Source organism: Seriola aureovittata, chromosome 19 (assembly GCF_021018895.1).
Source record: "Seriola aureovittata isolate HTS-2021-v1 ecotype China chromosome 19, ASM2101889v1, whole genome shotgun sequence".
Taxonomy (NCBI): Eukaryota; Metazoa; Chordata; class Actinopteri; order Carangiformes; family Carangidae; genus Seriola; species Seriola aureovittata.
In genome coordinates this window covers 19975951-19989188 of record NC_079382.1, presented here as the reverse complement: position 1 = coordinate 19989188, position 13238 = coordinate 19975951, and the positions used below count along the sequence as shown (strand labels likewise).

The 13238-nt window shown below is 45.0% G+C and overlaps 1 protein-coding gene across 7 annotated transcripts in view; it reads right to left on the bottom strand.

Annotated features, from left to right (window-relative positions):
* The window catches only part of enah (ENAH actin regulator), a 111876-nt gene that overhangs the window by 7553 nt on the left and 91085 nt on the right, over positions 1 to 13238 (bottom strand). For 4 of the 7 annotated variants that reach the window (XM_056404553.1, XM_056404551.1, XM_056404552.1 and 1 more), the window contains 6 exons: positions 9743 to 10549; positions 5384 to 5718; positions 4727 to 4869; positions 4436 to 4484; positions 3545 to 3596; positions 3250 to 3316 (listed from right to left, as the gene is read on the bottom strand). In XM_056404553.1, coding sequence (XP_056260528.1) covers positions 3250 to 3316; positions 3545 to 3596; positions 4436 to 4484; positions 4727 to 4869; positions 5384 to 5718; positions 9743 to 10549 — 1453 coding nt within the window. Of the gene's footprint in view, positions 1 to 3249; positions 3317 to 3450; positions 3597 to 4435; positions 4485 to 4726; positions 4870 to 5383; positions 5719 to 9742; positions 10550 to 13238 lie in introns of those variants that run through there. The other 3 variants (XM_056404556.1, XR_008830406.1, XM_056404557.1) reach the window with 3 other exon arrangements.

Sequence of the window (13238 nt, the reverse complement as noted above, 5' to 3'; positions counted from 1 at the left end):
CTGTTTGAATGGACAGTGGATTTGATAAACTATCATAGTCTGGCCTGCTTCATGTTAAACCAATGATCTATTTAATGTAAAGAAATAAGATTTTCACCAATCAAATCTTTGGGATTTTCTACTTTCCTCATCACCTGATATAAAATGTCTGCACATAAAAAACAATGCGGGCTAAACTGCAGTTAGGATCCAGCATGCACACACCTAGACATGCATGCAAACACACACAAATGCAAACACACACACACACACTGTTCACAGCAGGTCACAGGATATATATATATATATATATAAAAAAAAAAAAAACTCCAGTCATGATGTTAGAAATCTGCAGCTCCACACACTCTCTCCAACATGTCAAGAAATGATCCTGTAGTGTGTCCATCTGTAATTTATTTTGAAACGTTCCACATGTGGAAACAACCTCACAATTATTTTTTTTCACACATCTTTGAATGAAAAGTTCGGCCTATCAACAGCCCAGCCACGAGCCAGGAGGAGCCAGCAATTAATGAAAAGAGCCACATCGATGCAGAAACACTGAGCCAGCTCTTTACTGTAAGTGCGAGTCATCGAGGGGGGAAAAAAGTCACCCAGCAGCCAATCACTTTGAAGAGAGGAAGCGCGACAGGAAGCAGAAGCGAAAGAAAAGGAAATGTGCTCGCAGGAAGGTCATTTAGTAGCTGGGCTTCACCGGCGGGCGGAAATTATGTTTGGAGTCCTTCAGTTTTATTTGTCTGGGTGTTTCCGGTTTAAAGCTAATGTACGTAGAACAGGACAAAAGAAACAGAGGAGGTGAGGTAGAGTCAGGTAGTGAGACACTCAGTCTGGCACCTTGCCTTTAATGCTTCTCAGTGCATGTTAATGTAACTCCATGCTGAATAAAGGATGTTTTTATTTTTGAAATTGTAAATTACTGTAACAACTTATTTACAGATGCACCAGCAGCAGCTCTCTTTGGGTCACATATTAAAGTCACTTTTAATAAGCTGCAATAAAAAACGCCCATCTGGTCGCACACACACAGACACACAGACACACACACACACACATTTACACACACAGCGGGGTCTTATCTGCGAGAGCCTGCTGGATCTGTTCTGGCTCTGCAACGATAACACCGTGCCAAGTCTACTCTGCACTGGGTGGACACTCGTTTTTTTGTGTTTGGGTGTATGATAGGGTGGGTGTATGGCATGTGACGCACACATATGGATTTCCCTGTTTTGAAGGAAAGAGAAAAAAAAAAGAAAGGTTTTTGAGGGCTGGGCAGCATGCAAGAGCTGTAACTAGATTACATTAGAGATCACCCTCCGGGCAGCGACTGGGTGAGAAACCACATGACATATTGTCAGAAGTGGCACGTGTCAAAACAACAGAGGAGCAGAGCCGACCCCTGCAGCCCGGGAGGTTTGGAAGACAAAGACAACACAGAATTCATTCCACACTTTTCATTCAAACATTTAAAATTAGCTCCTCTCCAAAAAAACAAAAAACAAAAGAAAACAAAACTAAAAAACATGTCCATCACAGCAAACCTCAATGAAAAAAAAAAAAAAAGGAGATTTGTTTTAAAGCAAAGGGTTTCTCGGACTCTCCGCTGCCTTTTCTCTCTACCTGTTGGAGGAATCTGCTCCCATGGGAAATCTCCACGGAGACTCTCGTCTGTGTGAGCAGCAGAGACACTGGCTTTACAAATTACAGCTTAGCATCTGTCTGTGTCCTGTATGTCCCCAGAATAATGACATGGCTTTGGGTCGGGTCCACGACACCCATCTACCTTCAGGTTTTCAACTCCTGTTGGAGGAGACTCACTTTAACACTATCAGGTGATATAAGAGGCTTAAGGTCATAAGGGCACGGACCCACTGACTGAAAAACAGCTTGTTCGTGTAAAAGCTGCTGAACTCATTACTGAAGTGCAATTCAATCTATTTTTAGTTAAACAAATACATTTTATTCATTATATTTATTCTATATTTATTATTTTATTCGCCTTTACTATTTATTCGATTTTTATAGGCTGCTAAGTATAAAGGATTGCTTCTGTTTTAATATGCAAAGACGATGAAGAATCTATCCAGCTAGATGCTACTGAACCTTTAGCACTGTTCTATTGAAGTATCATTTAACCAATTACAACAGCAGGATCTTGAAGTGAAAGTATTATCAACAACTATTCGGCAACATTATAAGGGCTCTGGCTGCACGTATGGACTTTTGTTTATTTGTAATTGAGGCTATTCAGGTGGCTGTTTGAGTGAGCCAATAGAAATATAGCAGGTTTCAGGTAAAACACTCAGAGAAACCAAATCCTGCAAGGTTTGGATGGTGGGTCCAGGTGGGCGGGGCTTGGGGCATGGGTGAAAGCGGTGACTGCTTTGTTGTGACATCACAAAGTTACAGAAGTCCTGACGGCTCGTTTTAAGGCTCAGTATCTGAATACAGGCTGTGTGCATTTCTCTGTGGACTGAGGCTTTGATACTTTCACAGTATTAATATAGAACCTAGACCTGATCTATAATCAAACAGCACATAGACATCTACCTTTATATTATATGGGACCTTTAACTAATTACTACAGCAACATTATGAGGCTCTGACTACATTTGTGTACTTTTGTTTACTTGTAATCATGAAGATATTCTGGTCAAACAGTTACTTTCAGATTCCCCTTCTTTACTGGGGAAGAGAATTAGTGCTTCGGACATTGCTTTTTAAGATGCACTATGAGCACATCTGGAGGTTTAAAAGCACCTATGTGTTGAATACATGTTGAATATCAGCCAGAGTTTACAGTAAAATGAGGCATAGATGATACGTGTGGTTGTGATGCTTCATCCGAACAATAAAAAACCAAAAGAAAAACAGCAGCCTTGCTAATCTGATCGTCCCCTGTTCTTCTTCTCTCCTGCTCATTCGCATCACAGCGGTAAGTTGGGTGTCTGACGTACGTCCAACATGCACATGAAGGCTACATAAGCTTTAGTGATGTTAGCCAGCACTGAGCGGCCCCAGCAGTGCATCATGCTAAAGCTAGCTGACGCTAATGTTTGAATACGTTCCCCTATGGCGTCTTTTACTAGGAAAGAAGCTAGTAGCATGGCGGCTAGCTAATCAGCTAGGCAATAAACACAAATAATATGGTAGATAAAATTAACTCTGAACCCTTTTAGGATATAAAATGTACTTTAAGTGCAACGATAAACAATATGACAGTGTAAGAGAAGCAGAGAGTAAACACCGTACCTTCCAATAACTGGAGATTTGCTACCATTCATGGTGTTTGTTCTTTCCCATGGCTTCCTGGGCATGTCTGCAGAAAAAGACAAAACACAGAAGAAATATGAGAAACACTTCCTGTAATCATCATCACAGAAAAAACAAGTTGACTTCCAATAACTGTTAAACAGAAAATCCAAGAAGAAATGTAAGTAGTTAAATGCTAACTTGGATCCTCATCGCCTGTGTTAGGAAGATGCATGTTAACTGCTGTTGCTTTGTTGCTGATGGTTCCCCCTCGTCTTCCTTCAGACACACTTACCTGGTGTGCTACAGGCTGACATTTTAGGGGTTGTGTTTGTTTCGCCCTCCTCCTATTGGACAGACAGGGACAGGGTTTAAAGATCAGAGATGAGTCACACTCAGAGGGGTCACAGATGTGATAATCAGAGAGAGTTGCTTCACAGGAGCAACAGATACCAAACAGAGACGGGCAGCAGACAGTCGAGAGGAGGGAGACGCTTTGTCGATTCTGTTATAATTTAAACCAAAACACCAGAGATAAACACAAAACTGCCCCTGCACCTTTATCAAATGCTGTGTGTTCAATAAAGCAGCAGTGTGGTGCGTATGACATGACTCTGTTGTTCTGCTTTAGTTAGTTTTTATTTTCAATCTTTTATATTTAGGTTCTGATTTAGTCATTAAGAAATGTACTTTATACTGCATCTATAAAGACAACTGATAAAGTATTGAGTTTTTATTAAGAGCAAACAGCCTCAATAACATATGAAAATGGAAGCAGATAAGAATCAGGGAAACAATATAATAAAATATATTCATACATAACAAATAAAGACTAATATAAGACTGTTTTGAATAATGGTTTCTTTGCATTATGGGTAAGTATCTGAGACTGTACAGCATCTGACAGCAGAGATTTACAGACTGGAATTTGGTGCATAACATCCACCCGAGGCCTGTCGACCATCACACAGATAAAGCATTGAGTGATTGAGGAGTCGTTACAGGCAGAAATGTGGTGAATGCAGCGCAGACTGCGCGGCCTGCACTGAGGAGACTATGCGTATCATCACACAGACGAGCCATTGTGCGATTCGGCGGCGGAGGGAAAGTAGTCATGACAGATTTGGAGCTAAATCAAAGCCGCTGTAGATGCAGCAGAAAACAGAGCAGCACTAATGGTACTTACTGATCTCTGGTCAGGTTCAGGTGACGAGCCCTTCTCTGCAATTCTTCTCCTGCAGGATACGGAGATACACAGGTTTATAATGTTGCAGAATAACAATCTGATTTTTTAAATTCAGATCGCTCCTAATTTCTACATTTATTCTCCTTAAATTAGGATTTTACTACAAATCGACTCATGACGTTGAAGAACACGGGGGAATCATTGAGCGCATGAACTACTTCTTCAGAGGATATAACAAAATCAACATGTGTGGAGTGTGTATGTCTGAGACACACAGCGACGTGACACTACCTCCTGGCCAACAGGGCGCTCATCTCCTCCATGAGCCCCCCTCCTCCAGGCAGAGGGCCATTGCCTCTGGCTTCAGATTTGGCCCCTGCGGCTCCTCCAGCCCCCGTCATGGCTGCTGCCAGAGCTGCCCCTGCGTCGTCACACTGAGGAGACACAGGGCGACATGTGAAATACTAATGACTGTTACAGGTTCTTTACTAACTGTTAATAAACAAGAATTGAAAAAGAAAAGTCATAAATAATTTAAGAAAACACAATGTTTTCTTTGTCATATCTGTGTATGACGTGTGTATTTTGTCATGTGAAACACACAAGCAGGCGTGTATTGTTTAGCGGGGACGCTGTAGCATTATATGTAAATCTTGGCGTCTGAGATGAGACGTGGCAGATGACGACTCTGTGTGAGTGTGAGTGTGTGTGTGTGTGTGTGTGTAATCAACCATGAGCTTGGCGTGTGTGTGTGAATGTTTCAGTGACAGTGATTCTGTGTGATAACATATGTGTGTGTTTCACTGAAATAAAGGACACGAGAGTTTAAGCGTGTGTGTGCGCACGCAGCTTAATAAAGCCTTGATGTACTTTATGTGGAACGGCTCAGATACAAAGAGCCGTGCGCGTCAGGCCTTCCATTGATCAAGTAACCAATCAAGCGCTCACCCTTGGCACTTTGCGCAGCTTGGCTCCAGCGAGGGCGGCGGCCAGGCCCGAGGCGGGGTGGTCCTCTGCGGGAGAGAACAGTCCGGCGGGGAGTGGGGGCGCCGGGGGAGGGGGAGGGGCTCCGGGGGGAGGAGGCGGACCTGGTGGAGGTGGGGGCGTCCCGCAAGGAGTCAGCGTAGGAGGGAGTGGAGGAGGCGGGGGCGGAGGAGGGTGGGGGGTCGGGGTGGTGGGGGTGGCGGCCGGGGTTGCGGTCGCGGAGGTCACAGTGGAGCTGGGCGGCAGGGGTGGAGGTGGGGGAGGGGTGGGGGTGGTCAACCCCGGGGTCTGCACCATGTCTGTTGGAGGGGGGGGGGGGGGGGGGGGGTAGAGACACACAATGGGGGATGGGCAAAGACACAGGGAAGGAAAACTGAGTTCAACTGTCATTATTCAGAGCAACATCACAGAGCAAAGACCTGTCGACTCAGTGTGGACTTCAACACAATTCTTTCATCGTCTGACATGTTTTCCATCACTGTGAAAACACCTCACTTAACTCCTCATATACACTGACTGAGCACTTTGTTAGGAACACCACACTAACACTGGGTAGCTCTCAAACAGCCTCAGTTCTTCCTCAAGATGTCGGATACTTTCCTTTGAGACTCTGCTCCACGTCGACGCGACTGCATCACATCATTTCTGCAGATCCGTCAGCTGACATGGAGCATTATTCTGCAGGAAGGAGCCATTACTAGCAATACTCGGATAGACTGTGGCATTCAGACCATGATTGATTGGTATTAAGGGGTCCAGAGTGTGACATGAAAATATTCCCCACACCATTATACCACCACCACCAGACCTGACCTGTATCTGCAGGATTATATGCACTGCACTGCATGAATAAGCAGGTGTACAGGTGTTCCTAATAAAGTGCTCAGTGAGTGTATAGTGCAGAATTCATGACTGATTTTACATTTGGAAAAAAAAAACGTGTCAATATTTAGTAAATTCCTCCCTCCCTCTCCTCCCTGTCTCTTTCCCCCATCATCATGTCAGTGTAAGAAACAATTAGACGACTCCACTAAAAAGCACAGCAGCAATAAACGATGTTTCAGCCTGAATAATTCTTTGTCAGGTCACATCAACAGGTTACACCACTGTCATCTCTGCGGGGGGCAGTAATGGCAGTAATGTAAATTTTCAGATGAAACAGAACATGGAGTACACACATTAGGAATGACAGCATGCCACAACATATCAGCATGCAGCTTCAGTGAGCAGTAGTGACTGGGTTTATGGTTAGAGGTCGGACTGGGCAGCATGGAAACAGTGGTTACAGTTACACATTAAAGTAGCTTCTCGTTTGTTAATTATAAACAATTAGAATGAATTCTGTTATTGGCCGAACATATTTCCTATAAATTCCAATAAACATAGACAAGAGAGACAGAACAGTCAACAAAACACACACGCATACACACACACACACACACACACACACACACACACACACACACACACTCATAAAAACACATAATGACCAAAAGACATTTAACACAGGGTCTGAGGCAGCAGTTGTTGTTTTGGACGATATCATCTGTTTGTATGTGATAAAAAGTTTCAATAAGTTTGAACTTGTTTTCTCCAACTTCATGTCTAATGATAATTAGAAGGATAATAAGTCTGTTCTCGTCACAGACCTAAATCCATGATCAATAATCCATGAGGGAATGTGAACGTGTGATCAATATTAAAACCAGCAGTCCAGTCCCTTCAAATCCAATCATTTCGATTATCACAGAGGTCAAAGGTCGTTAGAGCTCCTCCTCCTCCTCCTCCTCCTGCTGCAGCTAATGAAGAGAAATGCCCAGGGACAAAGGTCAGGGAAGCAGCGGTTTTATTTGCATATAAATGCAAAACTGGAGTTTTAAAGGCAAGTAAACAAGAAGTGAGTTTAAATTTTCATCGTAGAAAATATTAATAAAACCCTCAAAAATGGAGAGGAGAGCTTGTGTGTGGATATTTCTAACTGATCTCTAACAGATGAGGATGGATGAGTGCACGTAATGTTGAAAACACATATTTACCATGAGAACTGAAGTGTTTTAGTAGCTGTTTAAAAGTGAGAAGTTCAGCTCTATTTTACATTTTTAAGGATGAAACTTGAGCTGGAAGCTGAACTCAAACAGTATCTAAGTAAATCAGCTGCAGTGATGTAAGAATAATTTGATGGGAATGTGATTTGACTTGGACCGGGATGGCCAGCGATCCACTGCCACTATCTCCTACACAGAGAGTTGGACCGGCTGCACGCTCAAGTGTCAGATGAGGGTCAATCAAACGGAAATCACAGGATCAGCACAGGAGTGGAGAAATAAAAAACCAAAAACAAACAAACAAGAATAAAAAATAAATTAAAAAAAAGTTGAACTTAAGTTGAAAAATGATGATGATGAAAGAAATCAAAAGGTGGTGGCTGGATACAGACTTCAGTCGGTGATCTGTATCATAACACACTCCTATCAGAGGAGACAGAGCGCCATGCTGAGGGACCAGACACGTTTCAGCAGCCAGCAAGCACATGGAGAAACAGTCACAGGAGTTTTTACGACAAAAGACTGACAAAGAAGTTAGACAGGCCTGTGCAGCAGAGACTGCTGCACCATGAGATCCCTCAACAACAGCAGCAGCAGCAGCAGCAGCAGCAGCAGCAGCAGCAGCAGCAGCAGCAGCAGCAACAGTGTTAATGTCAGAAACTGCAGCCTGAGAACTGAGAAGAAAGAGTCACCGGACAGATGAAATCTGGATCTGGTCACGGCAGCCAGGACTGAGGTGTAGTGATATGTGATGTAGTTCAGTAGAAGCCTGAAATCTATTTCTTCTTACATAATTTAAGTCAATATCGCTGAAAAATACTGCATTTGATTGCATCATATCGTTGTATATCGTTTTTATTGTGATCACTATCATCTTTGAATCGATACATGGATCACGCCGCCCTTCATCAGCGCTGCGGCCGTTTGCCAGCTTCTAATTGGCTGATCCACTCAAGTCGTTGGGTTTGATCAGGTCTTAATTCGTGAGAGAGAAAACAACCACCGTGCTCTTTCTCAAGCCGTCGCTCCGAGGCAGCAGCTTCTCCTCAGCAGTGGATCAGTGATGTGGAAGTTAAAGCTGCCATTTTTCTCTGGTTAACATTTTTCCACCATCACTGGATGAATATGGACGAATCTGACAGCCAGGAAGTTCAGGCTTAAATCGACAAATTGATTCAGAATTACTTACATTTGAATTTCACTGTGACCGTGTTTACATTTAGAGCTATTAACATTCAGTGATTCCAGATCGTTCGAGCAAATCATCGGGAAATGGGAGCACTACCTACAAATGCTAACTTGCAATATTATCTCCTCTCCGTCTTGACTCTTTCATCCTGTGAAGAGACGTTCCTGTCGGGAGTTCACTATCTTCAAAGAGATGAGACTCAAAACTCAATGTGATTCCAATGAACTGCACCTGGAGTCACCCAGTGCATCAATAATCATTCTAACTTCAACCTGAACCTGCGTAGGGGTGAGCAGCCTGCTCTGACTTAAAGTATGAAATTATTATTTTTGAAGATGCATGATATTGAATGTTTAAAACAATGAGAAATGTCTGTTTTATTGATGTTATGTTATTGTAAATAAACTTTTGATGCATGTTTTGCATTGTGTGTTAAAGGTCCCATATTTTACACTTTTCCCTGTGTTTGAAGTGTTGATCCAGAAGAAGATATGTTTGTAGTTTTTATGAACCAAAAACCATCTAAATGTAGTTTTACATCTCCTCTCTCAGGTTTCTCTCTAGAGCTCTAGAAACAACAGGTCGCTGAGCCAATCAGAAGAGAGGAAGCTCTGAGCCTCTCTTCTGATTGGCTGACTGTTTTCTGAGTGATCCAATAAAAATATAGCAGATTTCAGGTAAAACACTCAGAGAAACCAAATCCTGCACAGGTTTGATGGTGGGTCCAGGTGGGCGGGGCTTGGTGACTGCTTTGTTGTGACATCACAAAGTTCCAGAAGTCCTGACGGCTGGTTTTAAGGCTCAGTTTCTGAACACAGGCTGTGTGCATTTCTCTGTGGACTGAGGCTTTGATTCTTTCACAGTATTAATACAGAACCTAGACCTGATCTATAATCAAACAACGCTTATAAATCTACCTCAATTCAATATGGGACCTTTAAGTAAAGTCAAGTTGTCCGGCTTTACATTGATAACAGATCCAACAGTGTTCAGTAGCCCCCCTGTTAGTGTGTGAGTCAGAGGAAGTGACAGAGAGAGGGCAGAGAAGCAGTGAGAAAGAGAGAGCAGAATCCAGACTGGAGGCCTTACCCTGGGGCTGACAGGAGAAGCCCCCATGAGGCGGGTGGGGCCCTGGGCCTGCGGCTGTGTCCGCCTCCCCCGGCCCTGACAGGCCCAGGCCCACGGGGAGGGAGAGGTGCTCGACAGAGGCAGAGGTGGCGGCAGTGGCTGCAGCAGCAAGGGGCGCTGTGGAGGGAGAGGGCACACCGGGAGCCTGGGATGAGGAGGGGGGAGACGAGGCGTAGGAGGAAGACGGATGATGGGCTACAGGGGAGGGGAGAGGGGGCGGGGTGGGTGGGGGAGGTGGGGTGGGGCTGGTGATGCTGTTCGGGGTATGGCTGTGCGGGATGGTCAAGGGAGAGGGTGCGGGGAACATGGGCGGGCCGTTGGGGGACGGCGAGGGGGGCTTCTGGGTGAGAGGGGAAGGTGCCGCGATGGGGATGAGCGGCCGCGGACCTGTGGCCTTCCCTGGGGGGCTGCTTATCATGACAGGGGGTGATGGTGGCAAGGGGGTAAAGCTGCACGCTGACCACACCACAGACTTGGGTGGAGGAGGAGGGGCGGGGGCCGGCGCGGGAGCAGGGGGCGGGGCCTGTGGAAAGGCTTGCTGTCGCCTCGGGACCGTGGCGTAGTGAGGCAGGACTGGGTGGAAGGCAGAACCGAGTGACGTGGCGAATCGGGAGGCTGAGTGCCGGAGCGGCGGGGTCGGGGGCGTGGTGGTGGAGGAGGGTGATGGCGTCCCAGGAGCTGGGTAGGTGGGCGTGGATGGAGATACGGGCGTGGAGGATGTTCTGCCGTACTCCTGAGGCGTGGGGGTGTACAGGGTGCTCTCAAAAGCTAAACGCCACGCCACGCCACGCCACGCCGAATGGACAAAACCAAGGTCGAGGACAAGACAGCACAGAAGGGAAGGGGAGACAGAAGGAAGGAAAGAAGGCAGGAAGGAAGCAGCCGTTGTGCACACGGGAGGGAAAGACAGCAGGTCAGGAGAGAGAGAAGGAAGGAGGGAGGGAGGAAAAAAGAGAAGGGGGCAGATGAAGCAGGAAAAACCAGCACAGAGCTAAAATATATAAATACGTCTTAATCCAGGTTGTGTGAACTCTCTCGGCTGATGTTAGTGGACAGGTGTTAGCGCTGAGGACACACACACACGCACACACGCACACGCACACACACACACACGCACACACGCACACACGCACACACACACACACACACACACACACACACACACACACACACACACAAAGCTTTCACAGTCCCGTTCGCAGGAGAAGAGGGAGGAAGTGCGGCACACAGCCAGGAGAGAGTTTCCATTGAGACGCAGCTCATCGCCACCAGTGTCGCCAAGTCTCCAGAAACAACACCAGGGTAATATACAGACTTCGACCACATCTACCGAAAGACCCAGCATGCACCACTTCATGTTACGCTCGTCAAACTCCAGTTCAAAGTGGAGACAGTTAAAAACTCAATACTCAACCATGAAACAAGCTTCTCATCTCCGTGTGAATTAAAGTGAGCTCGTATCTATTCGAGGTGTCTAGTGTTTAAGTTTAATCGAGCGCATGTGAGAAAAATAAGCAACGTCAATTCTGTTCTCAATTTCTTTTTCTTTTTGTTCACTTACAAAACAGCAAAAAGTAACAGAGGACATCACATCCCGTCTTCTCTTCTCCGGCTCCTCCTCTGTTTTAGAACCGAGCTCTCCTCTGCCGGAGGAGGCGGGGTTAGCAGAATCAGCGACTTCTTTTAGATCACTTTTTAAACCCCATTTTTATCGTCCTTTCATAGGTTTTTGTTTTATCACTGTTTCTACTCTCTCCTGTTGTTTTCATTTATTGAAGTATATTTTATGTCTTTGCTCTTTTACCTCATTTCTATCGTCATGTTGTTGTTGCTGCCTCAGAGCACTTTGTAAACTCTGTTTTTAAAGCTGCTATATAAATAGAGTTATTATTATTATATTATTAAAACTGTCATCCAATCAGATTTTAGGTGGCGCCTCGACTTCATCTTATGCACATGTGAATTACATGACGGTGCAAACACACAGCCCCATACACACATCTGCTTTTAGTTTATTCTAGCGAGGAGAAATGAAATGACCTGGCTGATTGTTCTATCTTTTTATCAGTGTCTTTTCATATGAACGAGTTTCCTCTGTTCCTCATCGTCTTCTGTAAATGTCCAGTTCAGTTTTAATCTGTGCTATCTAAGTACACCCACCTCTACTTTACAGATCCTGATGGAATTAAATACCGGTCTTTATTCTGTTTCACGGGGTTTACAGGCAGCGGGTGGGAGGGACAACTCACTGTTTAATATCACCTGCTGTAACCGTGGTGACTGCGTCTTTAATCTCTTCTCTGTATGTGTCTATCCTGTCTCAGCGTCGTCCTCTCTCGTTAATTACCTCGATTGTGTTTGAGTACTGCAGCACTTAGTATAAGCTGATCTGGTGTTGTGTGGGCGTTCCATATGTTTCCTGTGTGTGTGTGTGTGTGTGTGTGTGTGTATGTGTGTGTGTGTGTGTGTGTGGGGAAGCGGTTTACTATTTTTATTCAAATAGAAATTAGAGTTGAGTCCTTCCACCTGGATTATGAAAATATTCACAATAAATAATTTTCTTTTGACATTTCCTCACAGACGTGGTTCAGATCTACACACATACACACACACACACACACACACACACACACACACACACACACACACACACACACACAGCAGGAATGCTACTGGAATTCACGTGAACACCTGATCATCAGTCATGAGACGGACAAACTGATAAAACTGTACGACTGCTTCGCTCCATGTGACTTTTCTTTTTTTCTTCTTCTGCTTATTTTCCCAGCTGAACGCTCTGACAGCGTTGATCCTCTCTAACTGGAGTCAACGCTCCGTCCCGACTTCCACTCCGCTACACACATGATCTCTCTTTTACTTTTCCACTTCAACACACACACACACACTCCATCTCTTCTTCACTAACCCCGAATTCCCCCCTCATGCTTTGCTCCCTGCGCCGATCCACGACTCTTAATGATCTCCTCTCAACTTTTGACCCTTTCCATCCTTCCCCATATTACCTCTTCTCCATCATTCCACCACCCTCCTCTTTCATTCTCTCTCTCTCTCTCTCTCTCTCTCTCTCTCTCTCTGTGGCTCTGGGCTGGTCATGTGACTGATAGGGCCCCAGCTTTTGCTCTGCCACCAATTATACGGACAGCTGGACACGTGCACACGAGAGTATGGAGGGCACATGCACACATGTGAACACAACACAGCCGCACTGCAGCCACGCTCCTGTGTGTGAAACCAACTCGACTTTCAGGAAAACTTCGACATGAAAAGCCTGAAAAAATGGCCGGAGAGCCACTGGACCGCTTTTAATTTAAGAAAAGTCCCACCTGTGTGCGGTCGGTTCACATTTTACATTGTAAACTGAAAATTATAGACACTGAACATCCTCAAAAACATTGTACATAAGGTTAATTTTTGTTAAAGGCTACGTCCACACTGA